This window comes from Larimichthys crocea, chromosome XV (assembly GCF_000972845.2).
Source record: "Larimichthys crocea isolate SSNF chromosome XV, L_crocea_2.0, whole genome shotgun sequence".
NCBI lineage: Eukaryota > Metazoa > Chordata > Actinopteri > Sciaenidae > Larimichthys > Larimichthys crocea.
The window spans coordinates 8,616,454-8,641,813 of NC_040025.1; the positions used below are offsets into that span (position 1 = coordinate 8,616,454).

Sequence of the window (25,360 nt, forward strand, 5' to 3'; positions counted from 1 at the left end):
GTCGTGCAGGACCACAGCAGCAGCCACGATCCATGAGAACCTGCTGGACGAGAGAGCACAGAAACTCCAGGAAAGAAGTTTAGTTAAGAAGATGCATTAACATGCATTAATGCCAAGTAGTAAAAGTGGATGTTACTATAGTCTCAAGTTTCAGGTTTATTTATGCAGGTTAACACAGGGTCAACAATATAATGAAATGTGTCGGACAAGAGGAACCGGTCAGCTCAGCATTAATGTGTGATACAGAACAGATAGAGATGAGGTAAAGAAGTAAAATACAAAAAAATATACTAACAAAGAATGAGTAATATACTAAAAGAATAGAATACAAAATATACTGAAATAGAGTACGAAATAAGCTGAAATAGAATATGAAAAGTATGTTTGACTCTTCTGTATACTGTTGACAACTATATCCAAGTATTTCCGTGTAAATTGATATGAACATACTATATAAATAGGATATATTACACTATTGGAATACTGATTGCAAGAGTAAAATGACAAGTGTTTTGCAAGTATTGCACAAAGAAATATCCGGGCCGGTACAGTGCAGGGCAGTCATGTAGCTGGATCGTATGTTTTGCACATAGTCCGGTTAAAAAGCCTGATGATAAAAACTGTTCTTCAGTCTATATAAAAAAGATACTGTTATACATCTGCATGTTCCACAAAGAAGTATGAAGCAGGACATCCTTTATTGAAATATGGTTCAAATATTTAAAAAAAGCAAACACCCATACAAGTACAATGACACAGATATTATATAAATTCGGTTAGGAAGTAGAAAAAAACGACAGCAACAGAATCAACTCCAATGTTTCAACTCCAACTCCAATGTTTCAACTCCAGCACTTTGGTAACACATTCATAAGCAAAACATATGCAAACATAAAACTATACTTTGCTCCCGTACACACAAACACAGACAGCAAAAAGTTAATGTTTAAATTAATTTGTGCTCCCTGAGGATATCCCAGGACAAGTTCATTATAGTTTGCATCATCAAAAAAATCAACCTTCGCATTTGTAAGTCGATGTAGAAGATTACAAAGTTACTCCTGTACGGAGAGCGCCGGTGTGTCCTGTGTCTCAGCCTGAAGCAGAAGTCCGTCCTCACCGTCTGAAATCGGGTTTAGACTGTCCAGTAAGGCCACAAATGGAGCGAATGAGCCGTCCTCAACACAAACATTAATAAGGTATAGGAGAACTACCACAATGAGGAAGACCAAAATCTGTATCTTGATAGGTACAATGCGGCGCTCCACCTCTTGTCTCTCCAGGGTTGCGGGACTGACAGGACTCTCTGGGTACCCATACAGGATAGGTCTCCCTGCTGCACCCTTGATGGGTTTTCGACATGTGGCACTGAAATACAAGAAAACACCTATCACGTGTCAGGTATGTGTCAGTTATTCCTGTGCATTCCTTGTCCTTCGGAAAATCTAATTATCACTCAACAACTTAGAAAGTTGTGAAGAGTCTCTAATTAGCGCACTGTAATAGTGTCGGTATGGTACTCACTGGATGCCTGTGGGCGTGGTGTGAGTGTCTGGAAAAATGTCCTTGAAAGTATCTTTCACAGGCTCCAGAGGAGGCTAGAAAATGAAGGAGAAATTAGTGGACCAGAGAAAAACAGAAATATGTCCCGGACAGAAGAGTCCCACAGAGACCCAGCAAGTCAGGTAGAAACGAAGGAAAAGGGTGATCATTAATGAAATGACCAGAGGCCTGACACACAAAATATGAAGATAAAACAACTGTTTCAAGGTTAGTGTGTCAGATTTTTACACATAGTAACCACTGACTTGAAAAAAAAAGTTCCACCAAACAAAGTGTATTCTGCAGCGTAGACAACACACACCCACACTCAAGTGACATCGAATAAACACAGAAAAATAAAAGCCATCTAGAAGATGCATGTGCCTTCATTCCCGTTTTATAAGGAGAGGCCTTGGGAGTGTAGTACAGGGACTGGTTCTTCGTTGTTAACGTGTCCAGCTGTGAAAAGGAAACAAAACATTATGACACACTGGATTTATGTAGCCTGAACTTCCTCCCACCTCAGGTGAACCTCGCCAACACTCCAATAACCACCAAAGTTTGAGCCTCAAGTGCGACAGAACAATGGGAGCACTACTGACCCCGTTGGCCTGCGACCAATGTTCCTGCACATTGCTCCTATTCAGCTCTTGTTCAGTGTCTGCGCTAGTGGAGTGTGACCTCCGCCTCTCCATCTGTTGTTTGGAGCGAGAGTGTACCGAGTGAGCATGTGATTACTCACAACAAAAAGGAAATAAAGATGTGGAATGTGGGTTTAGAAAAATGTGAAAATGACTTTCCTCTTCAACCATTTGAGTGATGCTGAAGGCCTGAGAGGAAAATGATGAGTGACCATTAGACACGACTGATGATCCAGGTGGAACCTGCAAGGAGGTTATGAGGTTAATGGCACAACAAACATGTTTTATCATTTCCTATACACCGGTGAAACAAAATATATCCCATTGTTTATTTGAGGTGGACGCAGAGGAAAGCAAGGAATGCAAAGAATTCAGAATCCACAAGAGACGTGAAATAAGACCAGCCTACCCCTGATCCTAATCCTGAGCGTTGATCTACAGTGGATGCTCTGCTAATTCCTGCTGGAATCTGCGAGCACTGAGTCTGAATCCGCTCTGATGATTTTAACGCATTCCCCGAATTCCACTTGAGACGAGGTTCCCCGTTTCTAGAAGCAGGAGCACGCTACAAAAAGACCCAACCCAATTAAACACAGAAAAATAAAGCACATCACGGTCCCATGAGAAGTCAGTTTGACGGTGAAATATCGTGAAAACAGAACGACTCTGTGGTATTTACCAGCCTTGATGAGAGTAAAAAGCACTGTGGGTAAACAAAACCGCCAGTCTGAAAAGAAAAACACACTAACAATCAAAATACTTAAAAAAGCGAACACTTTCACTCAGAGCTCATTGTTGCAGTTGCAATCTGTAACCACTAAGTGACGCTGTAGGGAAACTTAATTTCAATACAGCTAATGATTGCAAAAATACAACTACAAGTTTCTCACCTGGCTGCTCTCTTGTGTGGCCTGCTCTGACTGTTCAACGGTTTCTTCTTCTGCTCCTTCAGAACCTGCACACAGAAAATAATACAAAGCATGTCGTTATCTGATATCAATCATATAAACACATCTAGACAAATAAATCAACATTTAAAGTCGTACCTTCCTCCTCTTCTTCGCTGTCAGAGTACAATAGATCTTTCTCTGCTCCGTTCACAAGGCCAACATCTCCATCAGGCTGAAGCAGTTTCCTGAGCTTCTTCTCATACAAGGCCCTGGTGGTGGCTAGCAAAGACAAACATTACTTTAGCAAAGAGACCTTAAAAAAATGTCCTAAGACATTCATGAAAACACAAAAATTCACTCATTCGAAAACCAATTTCAACCTCACCGACTATGGGCCCAGCTTTAACTCCGTGTTTGAGGAGTGCAGCCTTGAGGTCATCATCAGTCAAACAACTCGGGTCAGGAATCTCTGCATTGCCGCGATCCTCCTCCTTGTCCTAAAAAAAAATAATAAAAATTTTGCTGAATTTAGACAAAGACTGCAGGTTTGAATGCCAGCAGTTTCCAGGTGTGGGATATAGAGCATAAAAAACAGCTGGAGGCTGCACTTCACAAATCTGTTCAATATTCATCTAGTTTGGGTACTGCATGAATCTTCTGCTTTTTACATTTAGCTATTTGGAACAAACACCAAAGAACATGTTAAGGCAGTGAAAGACAAGTAACAGAAACAGTAAATCAGAGCATCAGTGATGGCTTATCAGATAGCAACAGGCAAACACATACGAGAGGTTTAATGTTCGACTGTAAAGTATGCTACTTACGCTTTTACCCATAATAAATCAAATTAATTATCAATTAATCTCCCAATTATTTTCTGATTTAATCCAATAAAAATGGTTTGGTTTATGAAATGGAAGAAAACAAAATTAAAAGGGGTTTCCCAGGGCTTGTTTTGTCCAAAACCCCCAAAATATTCAATTTATTTGAATTATATTAAACAGAAAGAAAGTGCACATTGTTATACAGAAGAGGCTGGAGACAGCATGTGTTTTGCATGAAAATGAACTGACAATAAACTGAACATCAAATCAGTTGGCAATTTATTTTCTTGACCAATTCATTTCATAGTTTCAGCGCACTCAGTTTTGGGTCGAGCCCTCGTGTCCTCATCACAATGGACATTTTTGTCCATTTTCCCTCTTTATCATTCATCATTTTGGATATGGCAAAAGTCTCTCTCTCACAAAATTTCGAATTCATATTTAAATTTTTCTAAAAGATCAGTAGAACACTGTGAAAAATTACTACCCTCTTAAGTCATTAAGAACAAAAATTCCCCCCCAAAAAAATCTGCTTTTTTTTTTTTTTTACTAATTTTTTCTGCATAAATCTATTTTAAAAACTCCAGCCCTGCTCAACACTACCAAACATTCAATCAATCAAGGATTTTAACCCTTTAAATGTCAGTTTGATTACTTTTTCTTTTTTTTAAGGGAAAATAACTAATTGTTTGTGTTTTTCAAGTAATCAAACTGACATTTAAAGGGTTAAAATCCTTAAAATGATTGTGAAGTTTTGAGCAGGGCTGATGTTGTTTAAGAGATTCATGCAGAAATAATAGTTAATAATAAAGGTTTTTATTAAAGTGGACATTTTTGTCCTAGATGAGGGTAGTAAATTAAGGGTGCAATTTTTTTTTTAAGTTTCTAACTGACTTTTAAAGTACAAACTAAACACAGTCTGCCAAAACAGTCTATCTCCCCCATGACACAGCACAGAAACAAACATCCTCCAAGAACTCAAGTCCCACTGCTCTTCCTGGGGCTGATAAATGAGTGTGACAGGTGCTGCACGCACATAGACACCAAAAGGAAACCTCTCATGTAAATCTATACCAACTATACAGCTGGTGGCTCAGTGGTCAAGGACCTCAAATGCTACTGCAAGCTGAGAGGACTGTTTGGTAGGCAGTGACCCAAATCCCGTCCTCCCCCCTCCTCCCCCTCCACAGCTGCTGAACTTGCGCAGCATCGGTTTAATTCAGTCCATGCCAATTACTGTTGTGCACAACGACCTCTCATATTAAAACATTAAAATGTCGTTGAAGCCTGCATTGTTTGTTTTCTTATTTCACCATGCAGGCAACATATTTCATAAGACATTAAGTGACGCAAATGAAAAAAAAAAAAAAAAACACCAAATGGTTGATCAACTCACTGCCACATCTTGCGCCTGATCCTCCTCATCGCTTGAGAAATCCGCTTCGTTTTTCTGCTCGATGTGTTTTAAGTGCAACCCCACATACACCTCCTTTCTGCTCTGAGCAGGTGGCAGCGCGACATTGTGGGCGACTAAGTCTGACCTGAGTCTGGATTTGGACAGGTGAGCGGGGTCCTCCTCAAACAGCGGCATGTCCACAAGGACGACGCAGAAAATAAAAAAAATATTTAGTGTTTTAGCTTGCTCTCTGTGTTTCGATTAAAAAAAGGCGTCCTTGGAGTCAGATGAGCTGCCCGGAGTGACTCTCTGCCTGTGGTCTGAATCACAGTGACTGATCTGGGAACAGCTGCAGCTGACTACTTGATTGACAGCAAGCCAGCCTTGGCTTGTTAGCTTTACAAACTGTTACAAGCACCAAGTTTGTTTATCTACCTAAGGGTTTTTTATTAAAGGTCCAGTGTGTCCTTTGCAGGAATTGAATATTGAGTATATTTTCATTAGTGTACAATAACAACAATGTGTTTTTGTTGACTTAAAATGAGTCCTTTATATCTACAAGTGAGAGTGGGGTCCCCTTACATGGAGTCCACCATTTTAAACCAGTATTTTTCTACAGTAGCCTAGAACAGACAAACCAAACGCTGATCCCGATATGGCCTTTTGCTTTTCTATGTGAGTTTTGAAGCCAGAGTTTATCTCACATGCTTGGAAGGCGAGGGTGAGGCGTAGGAGGAGAGTATTAATTTAGTTACAATGTGCCACTTCACCACTAGGTGCCACTAAATACTACACACTGGACCTTTAAGTAATGACAAACTTTAGGATAAAAAAACTAAAAAAGCATGTGTGGCTCCAATTAACAATTTTAATTAACTTTTTTGTTTTGTTTTGTTTTGTTTTTTTGAGGATATAACTAATAAGCTGAATGTGTTTATTGTAATGTTACTGCTTTTAGCCACAGTGAGCAACTCTGTGAATATGGAAGTTAGGAGGTGACCATATTAAAGGTGCAGTGTGTAAGATTTGGGGCCTTTATATTCAGAATAAGGAAAACATGGTATACAATATTCATAACTATGTTTTCATGCATGTGTAATCTCCCTTTCTCCCCTAAATACTGACTGTAGACATGGTCCTTAAAGTGTTGTTTCTCCTTTACACTAGGAACGTGAGGGTGGCATGAGGAGACTGCAATGCAGCAATTACACCACTAGATGCAACTAAATTCTACACACTGTGCCTTTTAAAAATAAGTAATTTAATCAAATTCATGAGATCATTTTAAAACAGGTATTTTTCAAAGTGAACATTTTGACTTGTCAGTAGTTAAACACAGGCGTAATTACAGTAACAATTCACCAGTATGCGATGCTCAGGGTGGGAAGCGCTAATGTTTTAGTGCTCTGTTCCTCGTTGCAAGTCATTTTAAATTTAAGAAATCTGACAAATCATTATCATTTCACTATTTCTCAGTTAATCAGCGAAAAATCCGGAGTATTTCATGGTAAAACAATATATTTGATAACACATTAACAGCTAACGTTGGCATTCAGCCACCTCTTAGCTAGCGTTATTGTTTGATAGTGTTCCACGATACAATAGGAAAGGCATAAATCACTGCTGAAGTGCTTGGTGCGCACTATTCCAGTGAGAATAATGTCACATAATGGTGCTGACTTCACCACATTTTATAGGTTGGGGCGAGGAGACAGCTATCAAATGGAAAGGAAGTTAAATGCTAACGTTAGCTGTTGTATAAGTGTGGCTAATGGGTTATCAAGTACGTCATTCTACTTTTGACTACTCTCTCCAGATTTTTCAACATATCAGATGAAAAGGCCACCGCGCAAATATGGTGAATACGTTCTATTCAAACGCCCCATTGACGCTGAAGCAGCTAAATGGAATTCAGCCATCATTATTGTTATTTATATCAGTGTTTTTCCTATTGAGGTGTGTCGTCTATGCAAACGGCCAACTGGGAACCCCAAAAAAAGAAAGATAGTTCACACAGTTGAGTTAATAAGTGCATATTCCTCCGGTATTATCGGCGTATACCTTTGGCCTCCAGGTTTGACCCAAGCTTTGGTTGACGTTGGTGTCGTGCAGTCTTTGTTGAGTGCTGCTGCTGCTGCTGCATTTTTACCGGAGTGATGCATCCACCTAGTGCATGTAGTGGTGAGTAGTTTCTTTTCTAAACCTGTTAACAGATAAAAACACTTGTTCAGGTGCCACCCAAACAGCAACAATAGGCATCTGTTCCAACAAACATGTCGATCATCTGAAAAACACAGAAAATCAGCAATCAGTGGTGAAGACACAGCTTTATAAACCTGCTCCTTGGAACAGGCTTCCGCTTTCAGAGATCTTAAGAATATGAGATGACTGAAATCACCTGGCTTTGGTTAGAATGAAAACCTGGGTCATGGTTACAGGGCTCTTTCTAAAAATGAAAAGAAATCCCATAAGATATTACTTGAATGCCTTTTCGCACGGGTGAAAGCATCAACAGATGAAGTTAAATGGATTCCTGTAATGAATAGACGGCTTGTTTTGTTCGTCCTGTCTGTTCCAAATCGTACAAAGCAGCTAAAACGTATTTAATTTGATGACAACTTCACCACCGTGCTGCTCTGTGCATGCAAATGCGAAATGTCAAGACAGCAGGTGTTTACACCCCGTTGCGGTCATATTTGAGTCTGAATTGAACAGACCCGATCACCTGGTGTGCTGTTTAATGCTGTGAACTCGAACAAGAGAAACACAATGTCATGTGAGGAAAAACGGCATTTGTTTCCAGAGGGATTGAAATTACCCGATTGGGATCCATCAGTTTACAACACAAGTATGAGTTTGTTTGTTTTTTCACTTAATTCTGAAGGTCCACCTTTGTTATATTGATCTACAGTGTTTTTGCTTGTTGGCCAGGAGCTTGTGCCAACAATTTGGAGCAGGTAGACTGCTCGGTATGTTAAAGCCTCCCTGTGGAGTTTTTGACCTAGAGTAGCACTATTGAGCTGTCTTTCTGCAAGTATAGGTCATAAATGGTGGTCATGAACACAATTGACAGTTTCCCGCTATTGCACTTGTCAACAGGTAGTGGTATGTGTCATAATATGCTGCCAACGATGGTAAGAAAAAGAGGAAGGTTGCAAGCTATAATAAATAAGAGCAAGCATATGTCATTCTGCTGTCTTCAGAACAACTGTGCCCCCTTTTGGGTGAAACAAATGCTGTAAAAGTGCCTCGTGGCACTGTGCCTAAAAGCTTCTCTGCGTTGTATTTTGCACATCAAACAATAAAATAAAAAAAACAGAGTTTACGAGTTTCTTTGCTTCACCAAAGAGTGAAGGACAGTGAAAGAGGAGGTCTGTGGCTTCAGGCCATCCTGAGAGAGGATGAAAATGATAAATCAATGTGTACAGCTGTGGCAAACACTTCATCAAAGGTTAGTTAATTATGGGTTCGTTAATTACGTGACTGGGTAGACTGCCTGTAGAGTGAATCAGCAATGAGTCTGTGGAAAAATATGGCCCTACCATGAAACAAATGCTTTTGGATGGAGTTCATATGACATGTCTGTCTACTTGAAAGGCAACTAGGAGCAGAGGGTATTTTAACCTTAATAATTCACATAAATTGAGCTGACCTGCCTTCTAATAATGAACCTTGTAAACAGCACAAAGTAACGTAGGTACTGTGGCTGAACTATATGTCCCTCAGCTCGATAGCAAAAGGTCGCCTGATAAGCACAAAGAGCTATCAAAATAAAGACAGCGGCACCGCTTCGCCACAGCGATGTAATTAGTTTACGCTAATGTCACATTGGACAAACTGCCAAAACAGCAAAATAAAGTGTCTCAACGACAGAAAAAGTGACAGACATCACATCAGAAATACATTACGTGGAGATCTAATAAGGCACGTTTGTCCACTTTGATTGAGGCAGACTGAAAGGGTACTTATCAACCCCTATTTCTATAAATGTATACATTTATCCAATACAATGGCACTGATGGTTGTTTGTCAGCAAGCCTGACTGGTTATGAGATTTGTCCTCCTGATAGGTAAAAAGAAACACAACACTCTTAGTTTTTGCTATTAAATTGGCAAAGAGCACACAATTTGCATTTGTCAGGCACATTTGGGGGACTGCTTTCCCTAAATAGGGGCATGAACATGAGAAAGTCACCTGGGTGGGTTGTTCCCATTTATACAAAATGGATTCAACACATCTGTTAGAGCTCAAGGATGTGCATAATCAGCGAGTAACACTAGACGCAAACATAACCTTTGTTTATTGACAAGATTAGACCCTTTAAAACTAACCAAGCTCGAACATTACTGTTAAAATAAGTGAAATATTGTGATCCCCTTCATTGGTCTTCAGGAAGATGGTTTTTAACATATCAAAGCAAAAAAAAAAGCAAAGACATACAGAAGACCTAAAAGATGTCTGGCATTAAACAATAAGACAATGTCACTTGAAAGGCATACAAGAAGTTTTACGGATAATGTCTGTCTCTTAATCTCCAATCAGAATCCTTAAAGGTCTGAGACTTGACTCAGAGACTTGGCTCATATTTGCTTTGCACAGAGAATTAGTCTGATATGGATACTTCAGAGTTCAAAGTCTGGAGATATTCAACAGATAGCACTGCAGATTAGTACACGATCAGTAGTTGACTCAATGAGAATCATGACGATTACGGAACGACCAATATTTCTTTGTCGCTGGTCACTGGAAATCAGACGAATGAACAAACTAAACCAGATGAATGAAAAGATTACTTCTTTAAATAATAATAATAATTGGAATCCACAAACCAGGCCAGTAAATATGAACATATATGTTATTTTCTATCCATATCACAGCTGTAGCATAATATGCTCTTTGTGTTCCTCGCTTCCCTCGCCTCCATGCGTTGACATCAAGTCCTCACTGCAAAATAATAATTTTCTCTAATTGCTCTTTTTTGGAACTATAATTTAGTTAATTAAGTCTCAGGCCTGCAGAAATTAACTGGAGTGAATAATATTACCCAATTATTTTATTAATAGGAACACATAAAAGCATTGTGTTGTATAAAAATGCAAGCAGCAGGGATGTAGGTCTAATTCTTTGCTAATCTTATTCGGCATATGAATAAACGTCATTAATTATAGGTTTAGAATTTCCACAGATTTATCTATCTACAGCCAGTTATGATGTCAGACAACGTAAACTTTAACAAACACTTTTTGAGAACATCGAGTGATGAGTGGGATAAGCTTTAAAAATAAAAAAAATCCTGAACTGTCACTTTAGGAAGCACAAGTTGGCGTAGAATATCCTGCAGTCTTTAAATGAAACACAGGTCTGAATTCAGGCAGTTGAGACTTCCGCAGTGAGCTTCCCAGTAGTAAGTAATGAGAGCTGTAAGCTGTTCGTGGAAGTTGTGGAACGGCTGACAGCAGCAAGAAAAGAAATGTTTCATTTCTTTGACCATCTGCTAACTCACAACTTTTATGAAAACCGGGCAGTCGTTTCCTGAAACATCTGCAGGAAGATCCAGAAGTTTAATGCGACGAAAGACCCACGTTATCGACGCTGTGCGTTGCATTGATGTTGCATAAGATTCCGGATGCTATAAAAAGCTGAACGAAATACAAGACAAGCTAAACTTAGATTAAAAATGCCAAATGATGAGTATACTTCATGTTTGGAATCTTTGTTTCTCGTCTTAAAAATAAAATGTTCCAAAGGTGACTGTCCACTGTGTATCCAATGGCTTTAAACCCTACATGACATGTTAGAAAGAACTCACATAGGAATAGAAAGCCATAAGACACAGTTGTGGTTTGATTTGGAAGATAATGATACAAAATCTGTCTCGAAAGCAGCTTGAGAAATCATGCAGTTCGACTTGAAAAGCTTGACAACAAAGAGGAGAAAACAGGGACAGGTTTCAGACAGCATTCAGGATTTAAAACTCACATCCACATGAATAATTAACCAGAGAAACTGAAAGCATCCCTCTGAGGCCCGAGGGAGTGAAATAAAACTGTCTTGTGAGTCTTTAGACAAAAGGAATTATATTTTTTTCCCACAAACTCAAATAAATTGACCCACTACCCGATGCTTGACTCGTACAGCATTATCCTGCAAGCCACTCGATTCCTCGGGGGAGTTTAGGGGGGAAAAATCTTTGATTAAAAAGGCAGTTTTAAATCAAAGTCTAAGGGGGAAATGGTGCGGTGTTAATCAAAAGGATTTTGTTTCTGAATTCAAAACAGATTACGTAAAGTCTTTCTATATTCTGTAGCAACCCCCTGCTTGACTTCCTCATGCACAAAGGAGATCATTACCTCAGCATTTTAATTCTAGGAACAGACGGCTTAGTATTTATTTTTTTATTATTACTGACTAAAATACTTCTGCAGATATGAAATTAACATTTCCATGCAGTGGGCCTCATGCCTTTTTAATCAAAGCCATCATGCTGATGAGTCAAGCATCATTAATGCATAGAAATACTACTGGTGTGCTTGACTGATCTCAAGTTCATTCATATCTCTTTGACACAAAATGAAGAATTGTAACTTCATTTTTTTTCCGATTCTTTTCTATGCATTGAACTGAAACACAAGACGACCACAATTTTAAGCCAGCGGACTGTTAGAGGTGCTCTGGAACATTTCCAACCCCTCAGTGAGTTCAGCACTCCAGCTATGCAGGCCAAATCTGCTCACCCAGATGTCTGCTCAGAAAACAGTAGCCTTTATAAAAACATGAAAAAATCTTGTGGACAGAGAGGAAACCAGCTACTATAGAAGACAGAGGAGGCATTTGTTGACATTGTATCAAGTGCAACGCTGAGGTATTTGAGGCACAGAGGGGCCAGGTATTTGTCAGTCAGTGTTTCTTGTGCTTTTGCTGTCTCCAACTCAAACAACAAAAGCCCCATTGAGACAGCCTTCTTTCTTTTTTTTTCTCTCTCTCTCTCTCTCTGAACAAGCACACAAAGCTTCCTGTACTGGGCTGCGACTGTCCAGTACTGAGAGAACCACATCTAGTCGTCTTTTTATGCACCTGTTTCAAGTTGTTCTGGCATTGCAAAGGAGTAAAAGCACTAATCATACCTAATCATACAAAATACACTTATCATACCTGTGGTGCACATAACTTTTTTTTTTTTAACTTCCATCATAAGACATCCTAACCTTATTCCAAAGAGACACAGTGAAGCCCAGTGTTCCCAAACACCAAACTGTTCACACACTGAGATTAATCTCTCATTGGCCTCACATATGCTGGATATTCACATGACCTCTGACAGACATAATTACCTACTGATTGAGGGGAAAGTGTTTACTCAATCAGCCTTTTCCAGGTTTAAAAAAAAAACAAAACCCACTGCCACTGAGCTCCAGGGAGCCTGTTCTCATGCATGTCTCAGCATAAATTAGTAAAGCCCCTGTGTCAGACTATGTCCAGACAAGAAGGTGAATCTCAGCCACAGGGAGGATTAGCTTTAATCCCTAAACAACGTACATGGTCGCTCTCTGCTGGGAGCCAATTCAGGGAATCCTCAGTATAGCCAGATGTTTTTAAATGGTTTTAGATGATGGCCATGTTTTAATATTTGAATACATCCCTCTGTTGACAGATAAGCTTTTTTCTGAGAAAAGAAAACTGTGGACACAAAGCTACAACAATACAGCAAACCACTAAACATCCCACAGTTTGACATTTACACACTGCTTTTGAATATAAAGATGAAGATGAAGGGGGTGGCGTCTGATTTCTCATCCCATGCCACGCTCCCTTTATATTTAGTGTAAATCACACCTTCCACTGGCAGACAAGACAATCAAAACATATTGAAACACTGCATACAGCACATGAAAGCATCAGTGAAGCGGCTTCTCATCCCCGACTGAAACACACAAACAGCTATTTTGACCATCACACTTTACACTTCTGAGAGTAACAGCGACGTGCATTCGGTGCCGGATGCATTCTCATGCCATAAATCTGACTCTTACCTCCTTCTCCCTCTCCCTGCGTCCCTCGCTGGAACGAGTATGGCACCCCCTCAGCCTAATACTGTATGGAGAGACAATGGGTAGTGGGGGGGAGGAGTTACTATGTGAGCAGGAGCGAGAGTGGGGAGACAGGGAGTAAAAGCAGAATGAAAACTGGGAAGAGGGAGAGGGAGCGTGAGAGGGAGAAAGAGGGCTCAGACGGGAGATCACTCGCTCACAATACTCTCAAACCAAGAATCTGACGGAACGTTACATGAATGACAATTCTTGAACTCCCCGCCACCAACCACCGACCACCCTCATCCCCCCCCCACTCCTCAGTTGCCGATGTCAGAGAAAACAGCAACCAGAAATCCCTCTTCACGTGGGAAATGTAAGGAAAAACAAGAGACTGTGAGAGAATGGGGTCCTGGTTTTAAACAAGTCCCTTTCTTTTTGGCTTTCTTTGAATGAGTTCTTAAGATTCCAAGTTGGCAGAGTGCCCATGGGTCCTGGATGGAAAAGGATAAAAGAGGGGGCTGAGGTAGGGGGGCTGTCTATTGTGTTTGTTCCCTTCCTTTCAGTCCTGGCACTCCAGTTGATCTTTGCAGCCAGTTGCTGAATATTCCAGTCACTTATACCTTGGTTGTAAATAGAAACCCCCCCCCACCCTTTTTTTTTATGAATTTCCATCAGGATTGACGCTCATGTTCTCACCCTGGGGATGACTCAAACTTTGTTTTTGCACATACTTCATTTTCCAAGTTGGTGGTTTAAGGTTTTAACGTAGAAACCCAGGACTAGAATACTGACCAAAATGAGCAATGACTCTGATCTGAAGATCCCGATGTCTTTAGAGTGTCTTAGTCTTTGTTCGGGCCTCTTTTCACCCATCATTGTCCCACCCCCCCTCCCCTCCTAACAGTCCATCACTAGTAGAGGGAGAATGCTGTTTTGCCTGGTGAATCTGGGATGAAGACAGCAGGTGCTGTTGCCCCTCTCTGAGCCACATTCACTCACAGCTTTCGCCTCCTCCATCCGTTTCCTCTACAAATACAGCCTCCTCCCCCTGTCTATGTGAGGAGAGAGGAGTAAGGCGGCGGGGAGGGGGGGGGTGGTTAGATAAGGAGAATGAGCTACTGTATAATGAAGCACATAGAGAAAATATACAGTTTGTTGAACGCTTTAATGAGTCGTCGTCCTGATCAGAATGGCTGATGAGCAGAGGCGACCATGTGAAGACTGTGAAACAGCTGCATGTCTTGTCAGTCACCACTGTCCTTCTCACTGCTGCATCAGTGCCGCAAGAGAAGCCCTGTTTTCACTCACAATCTAACCCCCCCTACATCCACCTCCTTCCCCACAAACGCTTCCCTACCCTCTCTCTCTCTCTCTCTTCCTCTTGCTCTCTCTCAAATAAACACAGGCTCGGTTCATTACTATTCACCAGGTTTCACTAAGACACGCATCATTGCTCCCTACAACTGTGTCGGGCAAAGGCGGAGGAGAGAGGAGGAGAGGGGGGAAGGATAGAGAGAGAGGGGGAAAGCAAAAGCAAGAGACATCTTATGATAGAAAAGAATAAATCACCATTGTGTTTTCCGTGTCCAGATGTATGTACAAACATATATTACCAGACAGCTGCATGCATGCATGAGTTGTTCTCTCTTCTCGCTCCTGACAGAAAAAAAGAAATCTTCAGGGGGAACAAAGCTGGTTCAGTCCCTCAATACAGAAATCTGTTTCCCTTTGTGAGGTTTTCAATTCATCACTTGCCTTTCATTAAATCCACTGAGGTCGTGCACTCAAATTATTATCTGTGCTGATATACTGACAAAGCAGATCATCCATGAAAATGGGCACAATGCTTGATTTTTTTTGTTGTTGTTGCTTTTTCTATTCCTGTGTTGCTCAGTCTAAGCCTTCTACAGTCACATCCATTTCAGGAAAACCGTCCTTCACTGAAACTAATCCTTTGTTGTGCTACTTTTAATTTTACTCTTAAGTCAGCTGTTCACGAGAGATTACAATGATTACAAATCACAACGCAGGGGAAACTTTTCTGCAGGGGTAACCTCTAAAAAAAAAAAATCTGAAAAATGTGATTGTTTGGATAAGACTGCTCTGACAGCAGATCATATCCATCGCAAAAGCTTATTCAGCTTGAGAGTTGTGAAAATGAGCCAGAACATTACAAGATCTTCAAAAAATATTACATCTAACGTCAAGAAAGGGTTTTCAGACTTTCAATAATCTTGCAGTCTTTCTTAGTTCGTATTGTTTAGTGTCCATTCTGCGGTGGAGCTTAATGTACTTTTCAACAGCTTTCTCTTTTTCAAGGTTTCAAGCAACAGATGAATCATCTCTGTGAGGATCTGTGGATACAAAGGACTCATATCCCTTTTCTTACCTGCGTAAACATCAATGGGGAAAGTAAATTGGAAAGCGAACAGGCTGTACAAGATGTGATTTCACAAAAGGCAATGGAAGGACGTGATATCTACTATAAACTAGAACTGCAACGATTAGTTGATCTGCAACTTTTGAAGGTGAAATTACAAAAATGCAATCGGCATTGTGTGAAATGTTTTCTATGATAAACTATGTAGTTTTTAGTCATTTAGCTGATGTTTTTATCCAAAGTGACTTATACTGAGCAACTTGGGGTTCAGTATCTTGCCCGAGGACGCTTTGACATGCAGACTGGAGGCGTCTGAGATCGAACCACCGATCATCTGATTAGTGGACGACCCGCTTTACCTCCTGAGCCACAGCTGCCCACTATCTCTAGTTCACTTGAACAAAACTGGCTTTGAGATTTATTTATTTTTTATCTCTTGCATCTGCTCTTGCATCCCCTCTGTAAATCTTGTAGACTTGGACCTGGGTGGTACCTGATGAGTCATTTATTCCAGGAATTGCTGTAACGCTTCCCGTAGAGCTAACCCTACACCTCAAAATCCCACTGAGAGGATTTTATGTCGGCTCGAAAAACAAGTTAGAAACCAAAATCTAAAGATGAGTTCAGTTTGGTTTGAAATGCTGAGCCTTTATGAAATTTAAGATGACGTCAGATGGTCAGACAAGTGTAGATCAACTGATACCAACAGAATATCAACTGGCCACTGATAAACAATTTATGATAGGACCAATAATAAGCTCTAAAGGCTTTAAGCATTGGATTATAATTAGAAAGTATAACAAGGATCAACACATAAAGCACTGCTCTGGTTGACAGAAACCATTATTTACAATATGCTCCAGATGTAATCGGCAGCTGCGATTTTAGGAATCCTGGGTTGAAATTCCTGATTGGGATAGTCTTGGGATAAGTATTCACTTACTTGAACTTTTATTCCCATGATATTAAAGCCTGAACTGTTGGTTGAATAACACACTTAGTCTTATACATTTAGTCCTAATGTTCACAAATCACAATAAGATTCATGAAAACATCTCTCCTGCTAGGTCAGGCCTTTTCCTCCACCCGTCCATGACATTACATTTATTTATAACGTGCAACAGTGAATACGTTTTGTTAGAGAACATAATGCCCTTTTTTCCCCCACTATTGCTATATTCGCTCTCGAAAGACAATACCCACTTGTAGCCACTAAAATGGTCTGTCTTAGAACAATAAACATGTGCCGTTTGAATATTGCCTGCTGTAATCATTCCTCCTGTTCATACCAACAAGTGCAAGAGCAGTCCCCTTTATAATGCGCTTTCAGGGCGATAAAATCCACAGTGCACGTTGCACTTTCTGTGCAAAAAAAACAAAGTTTATCTGAAGTTTATGAGGCCTAGTCAGACAGATGATTATCTTTTACAATATTCGTAGTACAAAGTGCCATCTGTTCAGGGAAACCCAACGAGCAGATTTTGTGCTAAAAAAGGTCATAACTTTACCCACTTCATTTTAGGAAAAGTAAAAAAGTATTGGACAGTGATGTAGTCAGACTGCTGAGGCCTCATATTCACGTCAGCTAAATTTGCACAGAGTAAGGAGAGTGGATTTTTGTCATTCCTGCAGCAGGTGAAGGGGTCTCTTAAGTTGTCAGTATGAACAAGATGAATGATGCACCAAGAAAAAAATTGCTTAAGTGGATATATGGACACCTGACGGTTGTTTTTAGACTAACTTGAATTAGTTAGTTACAGGAAGATTTTCTAGGAAAAATATTAAAAAGTCATTACTGACTTGCACACATTATTTTTTTTGACATAACCACTGTTTATTTCCCTAAATTGAATCAAAACAGAGTCTGTGTACAACACCACAAGTGACGTTCCATAAATGTAGCAATCCTGCATTTTTTTTTTTTTGTGCAAATTTTGCTTGTGAAGATAACCCACGCTGTAATTATGTTTCCAATCAAAAAATAATTGGCAAAACAAATTAGTTGTAGCCTATATAAAAAGAACTATTTGCACACGGGGTGGTGTTGTCCTATACAGCAATTTAGTTTGAGCATTTACATAAAAATGAAATCCCTTTTGATCCCTGTTCTTTCCATCTTTAGATTGGTTTCTTCTTACTTTTAATGGAAAGAGTTTGCCTCAAGAATTCTCTGTGTTTTGTAGAAATGACTTCACATGAAAAGTGACACTTCATTTTCTCAAACTTCTCTTTATAATTACGCCCAGATAACTTTTTGATCTACTCATGTACTTTATGCCAAACGCTTCATGTCTTCTACGAGCGGCTTCTTGAAAGCACACAGCACCGTTTTGCCCTGCAGACATGTCTGTTTGCATACCACATATCCTTGGCTCTATTTTGGGCCTGAGGAGATGTGTAAGGGGGCGCGCTGCAGGGCATTTCCATCCAGGGCTACGAGGGGGAGTGACTGGAGAAATGCAGAGAGGTGACACATAAATTTCTTATTGCTCCGAGAGGAGCCCCTGTCATGTGTACTTCAGCTAATCCCCTCACTTGTGTTAATGCATAACTGAATCATGCATGCTTGTCTGACCTGACAGGTAGCAGTACACCAACATATTGTGACTTCCTCTTTCTCTTAGGCATTGAAATGTTTATTTTGCTCACTCATGTATGATTGAATATACACATACACGGACGTATTAAGGAATACATTGGGCTTAAGAGGCGCTGGCATGTAATCCAAGTCATTTACTCATTCTTTTATCACGTATGGCAGCATGTGGCAGCTTTTCTCTGCAGGTGCTCTGGACCTTTAAGAAACACAGTGTATAGATAAAGCAAATAGCAGAGGTGGGAGAAGAGCAGAGAAAAAAAATAGAGGAACCAGATTATGATTCATGTCACATTGTCCTGGCACCGTCTTGGGCCTCTGATTGAGAGTTGGCTAAATGTCAGCCTATGGAGATGAGACAGAGAGGAGAGCGAGTCAGTGCTGTTTTTGTCCACTTTAAACCCTGTTTAAACCCTCTTACTGATGTCCCGTCTCTTTGTGTGGCTGCCATCGGTAAACCGTGTGTCAGGCTGATAAAGAAATGCTGTGTTCTGAGTGTGTGTTAGAGAAAAAGAGAGAGAGAAGAGAGGGACAATAAATGTGTTTGTTACATGTTTAACAGGAGTGATCATTTTGCCTTCAAATTAATAATTATGAGTTCCCACAATCATTATATTTTAGTTATTCCCTGTGAAGTGGTGATCAAGTATTATATTTGCACAGAGGCAAACCGGATTAATTTTTGCTGTGAGCTGTGGATGAAAGCAACACTTGTACACCATCTAGTGTTGAAACTGTGTAGAAACTACACATGACATAAAGTGTTCCTCTTCCTCAGAATCACCAGTTGTATTAATGTTCTTCTTTTTTGAATAATGTGTATTTTGTACAGTATAATTCAAACCAAATGTATTATCCATCCATCCATTATCTGTAACCGTATAGACTTTAGGCGAGAGACCAGATGTATTATTTACATTTAAAATAGTTTTTGTCTCTAAAAGAAGGATGATTAAAACTGTAAAAAAAAAACCTCCCCACAGTTTGTTTGCTTGAGAGAGAAGAATGCTGTTGTAACATTTTACAACTAACAAATACCACTTCATTGTGAATTTCCAGTGCGGAAAAGCAACCCAAGATTATTATTGAACACAATAGTTCTTTCGACTGGGCTCTTTTTTTTTGGGTCCTCTGCAGCCTGCTCATGGTTAGACTGAACTAGTTTAAACTGTGACTTGTCAGTCCTTAGTATGTTCAGGTGATATTTCATGATCCTGTGCAGTGGTTAGCACTGTCGCCTCACAGCAAGAAGGTTCCTGGTTCAAACCCTGAACTCTTTCTCTGCATGGGTTCTCTTTGGGTTCCTCCCAAAGACGTGCAGTTTGTAGGTTAATTGGTGACTCTAAAGAGTCCCTGTCTCTGTTCTGTGATCTGTGCTTTTGACACTGAAATAGGAACAGTTTCTTATTTATTTACTCATTTTGATGCTCAGCTTCTGATTTCTTTTACTACTGCCTGCTGATTCTTTATATTCTCACTGAATTCTTGCCCAGAGGTATCTCTGTCTCTTTCTGTCCTTCTGGTTGAACCATTGTTCAAAGATTTTTTTTTTTTTGCAAACTCCTTCTTCAAAATAGCATCTATTTGTAATGTGGACTCTCCACAATCTAAAAGCATAAAAGATCATTCAACCATCTGACTGTAGCAGATGAAGCTTTTGTAGTAGGCAATTACAAACTTTTGTTCACGCACTAGACAGCTGTTTTTACCACTAAAAAGTTTCTATGTGCTCATCTTAAATCTGGGCAACTAAAAGCTTTTCAGCAGAAATAGGAGAATTAAACTTTTGAAACTGATAGTATTCGTAGTTGTTCATTTTTCAGTGAGAGATCTTTAATCGTAGTTCATTCAAAAACTTGTGTCTTACTTCAGTAACAAGAAGTTGCTGTTGATTTTTAACACTCTCTCACACACCTCTAAGATTACGTTAGTTGACAATTACCCGGTGAAGCCACCTTGTGTTGCTATATCTCCAGAAGAGGAACTAGTGGTGTTAATGAGTGACGTTTGTATAAACACATATATTTCTCAGGGTTTAGTTTCTGACCAACATCTCCACCTTAAAGGGCAAATGTTGGCAAATCAGTTACACATCTTAGCCTTGTAGGCTGCGTGATTCTGGCATATAACACAGTGTAACCTATTTTTTTTTAATCACAGTTAACATAGATATGCATCATACTTCCAAACCTACAAATGAACTTTAGAAGTAGCTAATTGGGTCACTGCAGCAGCAGCAGCAGCAGAACAACCAAGAAAATAACTCTGAGATTACTGAGAGCATTAAATTACACATTAAAAATACAAGTACAATAAACCAAACACATAAAGATTTGTAATACATAAAACTCGCACTGCCTATTATGGTGCCAGGGTCATAAACTGTGAGTTTAAAGTCGACTAAATTTACGGTTTTAATAATAAGCCTGTTTCCTGACCTTGCCGGAAGCCCATATTTGGCCACAACCAGCAGAACTTAGCTTCCCCCATGTAATCATTGAAGGGTTTAGTTAAGTCCTTTCTTTTATTCATACCACTGATGGTCAAGTAATACAACACATTATTCACCCTTATCCATTATAGAGGACACATTTTCTAAACCCAAACAATTGTACAAGTGCAAGAAACCCAAATATCTAAATTATGCAGTACCCTTGACATTCACATCATCTGCCGGTTTCTTGACCGTGTGACATCCATTCCCAAACGGGGTCAAGCTAAACATTGTAGTGTCATAGTGCACATTGTCTTATCCTCAGTAGCCTTCCTGAACTTTAAGGATGACCCACAAACACGCAAAGGCTAAGAAAGAAAGTCAAGAAATTTCAGAGAAATTCTAGAAAAACAAGATACAAATCAGCAACAACTATTATTAAAAAATGTCAGCTTGATTGATCGCAGAGAGAAGTTGTGCTGTTAGATCAGTCTACCAAACATAATCAAGGATAGTGGCTCTGTGAGGCTGTGCTTAGGCACAGTAGTGCTAAGAAAGTCAGCGTGATACATCATCTGGGAACCATGCATGTACAAATCAAACTATATAGATGCTGAAACGTTTCAAAGTTTTGACCTGCCATGGGCACTGACTAAAGTATTGAAGAGTGATGTGAATTTTGATGTGATGTGAGCGGAACATGAAAGATCACTAAAGCCAGTAGGGTTCATCATCTGGGGACCACGACTGTCTCACAACATGGCCATCCATAGAGCCACGTTGTAGTTAAAAAGAAACAAAACTGGATATAGTCAAAATTCAATGCTATACAAAGTTCTATCAATGAAGAAGACGGAAGAAGGAGTAGTTTTATCTCTTATAAACTGGAGATATTTCATAAAAGATGATTAAATGATGTCGATACCAGAGCTGGACAACACTTTTTTGATGTAATAGAATTCTAAATTAAAGCAAAATTAACTTTTGTATGTATAGTTTTGCAGAACATTATGTAATCTGTGGCACGGCTTCTTTCGTAACAATTGCTGCAGGATTATCCACGTATGAAAGAAAAGACAACCTGTCCATGAGAAGCCTGTGTGTCATTGCTTCCTGAATGATCCATTTTCCATTGATAAGGTTGGAAGTGCCATGACACATACATGCACTCTGTCTGGTAGCATTTCAACACACACTCTTTCTTTTTTTTTTTCATTGCTAATCATTGACACAATTCAAATGGTTATTATTGTTGGAAGAATCTCCACTTCACACATTAACTCAAGAGGACATCCTTTTTCTGTTAAGAAATCCAAAGAGGTGGCGAGTGAAAGCTTTAAAAGAGATCAAGAAGGTCATTATACTACAACAAGCACCTGAAAAACTCCACAGAGCTTGGCAGTAAACTGAGGTACATCTATCTTTATTCTGGTCAAGATGTTTGTGGATGAGCGGATCCTAACTCTGTTCAAAAGGAATGCCCATCATACGCTGACCTACTGGAGTGTTTTCTTTAGCTTTGGACTCTGCATTGCTTTCCTTGGACCTACAATTTTGGACTTGCAATGTCAAACAAACTCAACGCTTAGTCAGATTACCTGGGTATTTTTCTCCCAGCAGTTCTGCTTGTTGATTGGCAGCTCCATTGGTGGTGTTTTCAAGAGGACGTAAGTATTATGCACTCAGAACTGGAGTGTTACCGCCCAGGCTCTGCTGTGTTTGGTTGCATAAATAATCCGAGAGCGTCATTATAACTGCATCTGTCTCTTTTTCTTTTCTTAAAGGTTGTTCAGTGCTCTCGCTGCTTTATTTGTCTCTGCTCTCATCATCTCTGTAATATTTGCCATCATCCCTCTGTGCAATAATGTTCTCGTGCTTGCCATCGCAATGGCTGTATCTGGATTGGCGATGGGCGTTATCGACACCATTGCTAACATCCAACTGGTGACCATCTATCAGAGGGACTCTGCTGTTTTCTTACAGGTAAGACATTATATAAAGTATATTTTAGACAGCATCAGTCTTTCTCTGCAAATATAGCAAGTTTACAAGATTTTTATACAAAGCAGCATGTTGAGTAGTCAAGTTCTGATGGATTATATAAGAAAAAACACAATAAGTCATGTCTCTGGCCCTTTTGCAGGCTCTTCATTTCTTCATTGGATTTGGAGCCCTGGTGAGCCCACTGATTGCGGATCCTTTCCTCTCAGAGACGGGCTGTGGGAATCACACAGGGAATGGCACTGAGATCATGCATCATTTCAGGAACATGCTGAGAAACAGTCCGATTGTAGAGCACAACATAACTCAGAGCAACCTGCCCCATGAGGGAGAGGAAGAGGAGTCCAATGTGCACTACGCCTTCTGGATCATGGCGCTCATCAATGTAAGACACCGAACAGATGTACAGGAGAGGAGTCACTTTTTCATAGATTCCTTAATCTGATGTTTCACATTGTGCACCCTCAGCTGCCCGTTCCTATTGCTGTCCTGTTCCTGATGTATAAAGAGCAGCTGATCCCATGTTGCCCCAGCAGCACTCCTCCTCTTTTGGACAAAGATGAACTAGCAATGGAGAGCCAGCAGGGGGCTGAGGGCGCTGATGTGGAGCAGAAGGAACATGAGGCCGGAGGTAAAGACGTGAAAGAAGTGATTTTACATACAGAAACTCTATTTTAGGATGAATAATGTATACTTTCCTCTGTTTTCCGTCAGTATAGATAAAAAGAAGAATCACAATAAATGCCATTTTGTGTGCTGCTATCTGTCATTTGTGACTTTTCGCTCTTTTACAGGTCATGGGGATATCTTTAGCTGCTGTCAGAATGATAACCTGCGCGGTCTGCCAGTATCCTTCTTTATGATTCATATCCTTGGCGGGATGGTGCTCTTCATGACCGATGGTATTGTGGTGAGTGAGGGGTGCAGATAAATAATATGATGTACATCTCAGGGACTCTGTCCCACATAACATTTTATGAATGCATACAAAAGCTGCTTCTCATAAAACACAGAAAGTAGAGCATATGAAGGAATATGCTTTGTCCTTACAGGGTGCTTATGCCGGCTTTGTGTACACCTACGGCACGTCACCACCGATCTCACTGCCTCATAAGACAGCAGGTTACCTGGCCAGTATCTTTTGGGCAGCAATCACTGCTGGACGTCTGTTATCCATTCCTCTCTCGTACCGTTTCCAGCCTGTGAGACTGCTCATGTTCAACATAGTAAGGCCCTCACATTATAGCAGAGACATATACAATGAAATCTAAAGGTCAAACACTCCACACCACTACAATAATAACACTCTCTCTTCTTTGTTTTTTACAGGCCGGTGCTATTGTTACTGTGCTGATGCTGCTTATTTTCTACACCAGCAGCATCTTTCTGTTTGTCGGGACTTGTTTGTGTGGGCTTTTCCTCAGCAGCATATTCCCCAATATGCTTGCCTACACTGAAGACATCCTGGATTATCAGGGTATGATGAAGTGTTTATAGTACAATAGTAATCACCATAATAATAACACAGCAATGGAGTCAAAAGCAAGCAAAAGAAATAAACCGTGTATTTTTTTTTTGTGCAGGATGTGCAACATCAGTCCTCGTGACAAGTGCAGGGATGGGAGAGATGGTAATGCAGGTTGTGGTTGGCTCAGTAAGTCCGATGAGGATCTTCATTATTATAGAAAACGAGTGTGCAGAAGTATAGAAAAAAGCTTATGATTGCTAAAGGGAGCCCAGTGGAGATTTAGATTCATGTACAGCATTTTAATGTTGCTATCTCATCCCCCAGATTATCCAGACTGAAGGCAGCTACAGCTTCCTGCTGTGCGGAATGATAATCGCCTGCATCGGTTTTATCCTCTTTATTGGTCTCCTGCTGTTCCATCGAATGCACAGAAATTACCTCACAGGTAGTGCATCAACCAGCACCCTTATACACTGCTGCTGATGGTGGTTTGTTTTCAGACATGTCACACTAATCATACCCTCCCACTCCAACTCCTTCTGCATTCCCAACAGGAACGACGAAAAAGTCAGCCATGGTGGAAGAACCGGCTACAGAGCAGAATGGATCCGCCAAAACAGAACCGAAAGAGGGGACCGCGTGCAGCTGAAAGGGGGCAGCGGCTGTGTTTTGTCCTTCACTGACTACTGTAGGATGATAGATTACAACAATCTATCATCACAGACTGCAAATGTTTTACCAAAGCCTAACAACAAAACATTGTGCAGATTTTATTGTGTCGGAAATTGCATTGTACACAAGTAAATAGTGTGCTACTGTTAGAGGTTATAGTTTAAACTCCTAGATTGTTTTTCTGTTTTATAAATCATAGGCAGTGTTCATCAAATTGTAGATTGGTGCCTGTTTTATATTGTATCAGGGTTTGACAATTACAATACAAGGAATATGATTATGAATACATGTGTGAATTGTAATCTTTTGTTTTGATAATGTTTCATGTGTTTTTGCATATCTTGTAAGCATGTGTACATGGAAATATACATACTGTATAATATGTGTATTAAAGCAATTGTACTTTATGTGAACATAATGTAGTTTTGATTGATACAAAGACAATTCTTACCCCGCATTTTAGAATCAGCAGCAAGCAAAAGAAT

General features: G+C 40.0%; 2 protein-coding genes across 3 annotated transcripts; one reads left to right on the forward strand and one right to left on the reverse strand.

Moving 5' to 3' along the window:
- Positions 1 to 679: 679 nt before the first annotated feature.
- Positions 680 to 5,691, reverse strand: lemd1 (LEM domain containing 1). Its single transcript, XM_019275721.2, has 11 exons — positions 5,294 to 5,691; positions 3,459 to 3,570; positions 3,230 to 3,352; positions 3,074 to 3,138; positions 2,863 to 2,910; positions 2,593 to 2,748; positions 2,343 to 2,426; positions 2,145 to 2,237; positions 1,927 to 2,001; positions 1,525 to 1,598; positions 680 to 1,368 (listed from the first exon to the last, which is right to left on the reverse strand). The coding sequence occupies exons 1-11, from the start codon at positions 5,486 to 5,488 to the stop codon at positions 1,056 to 1,058; spliced, it is 1,338 nt and encodes a 445-aa protein (XP_019131266.1). The 5' UTR covers positions 5,489 to 5,691; the 3' UTR covers positions 680 to 1,055.
- On the forward strand, positions 1,345 to 25,295 carry mfsd4ab (major facilitator superfamily domain containing 4Ab). Of its 2 annotated transcripts, none has more exons than XM_027288799.1 (10): positions 1,345 to 1,394; positions 22,694 to 22,717; positions 22,878 to 23,120; positions 23,204 to 23,366; positions 23,530 to 23,645; positions 23,788 to 23,961; positions 24,065 to 24,212; positions 24,319 to 24,389; positions 24,528 to 24,648; positions 24,758 to 25,295. In XM_027288799.1, the coding sequence occupies exons 3-10, from the start codon at positions 22,986 to 22,988 to the stop codon at positions 24,850 to 24,852; spliced, it is 1,023 nt and encodes a 340-aa protein (XP_027144600.1). In that variant the 5' UTR covers positions 1,345 to 1,394; positions 22,694 to 22,717; positions 22,878 to 22,985; the 3' UTR covers positions 24,853 to 25,295. The 2 variants fall into 2 exon arrangements, with proteins under 2 accessions (XP_027144600.1, XP_010736407.1); XM_010738105.3 differs by lacking the exon at positions 1,345 to 1,394 and adding an exon at positions 20,159 to 22,401 and having other exon boundaries at positions 22,519 to 22,717.
- The last annotated feature ends 65 nt before the right edge of the window (positions 25,296 to 25,360 follow it).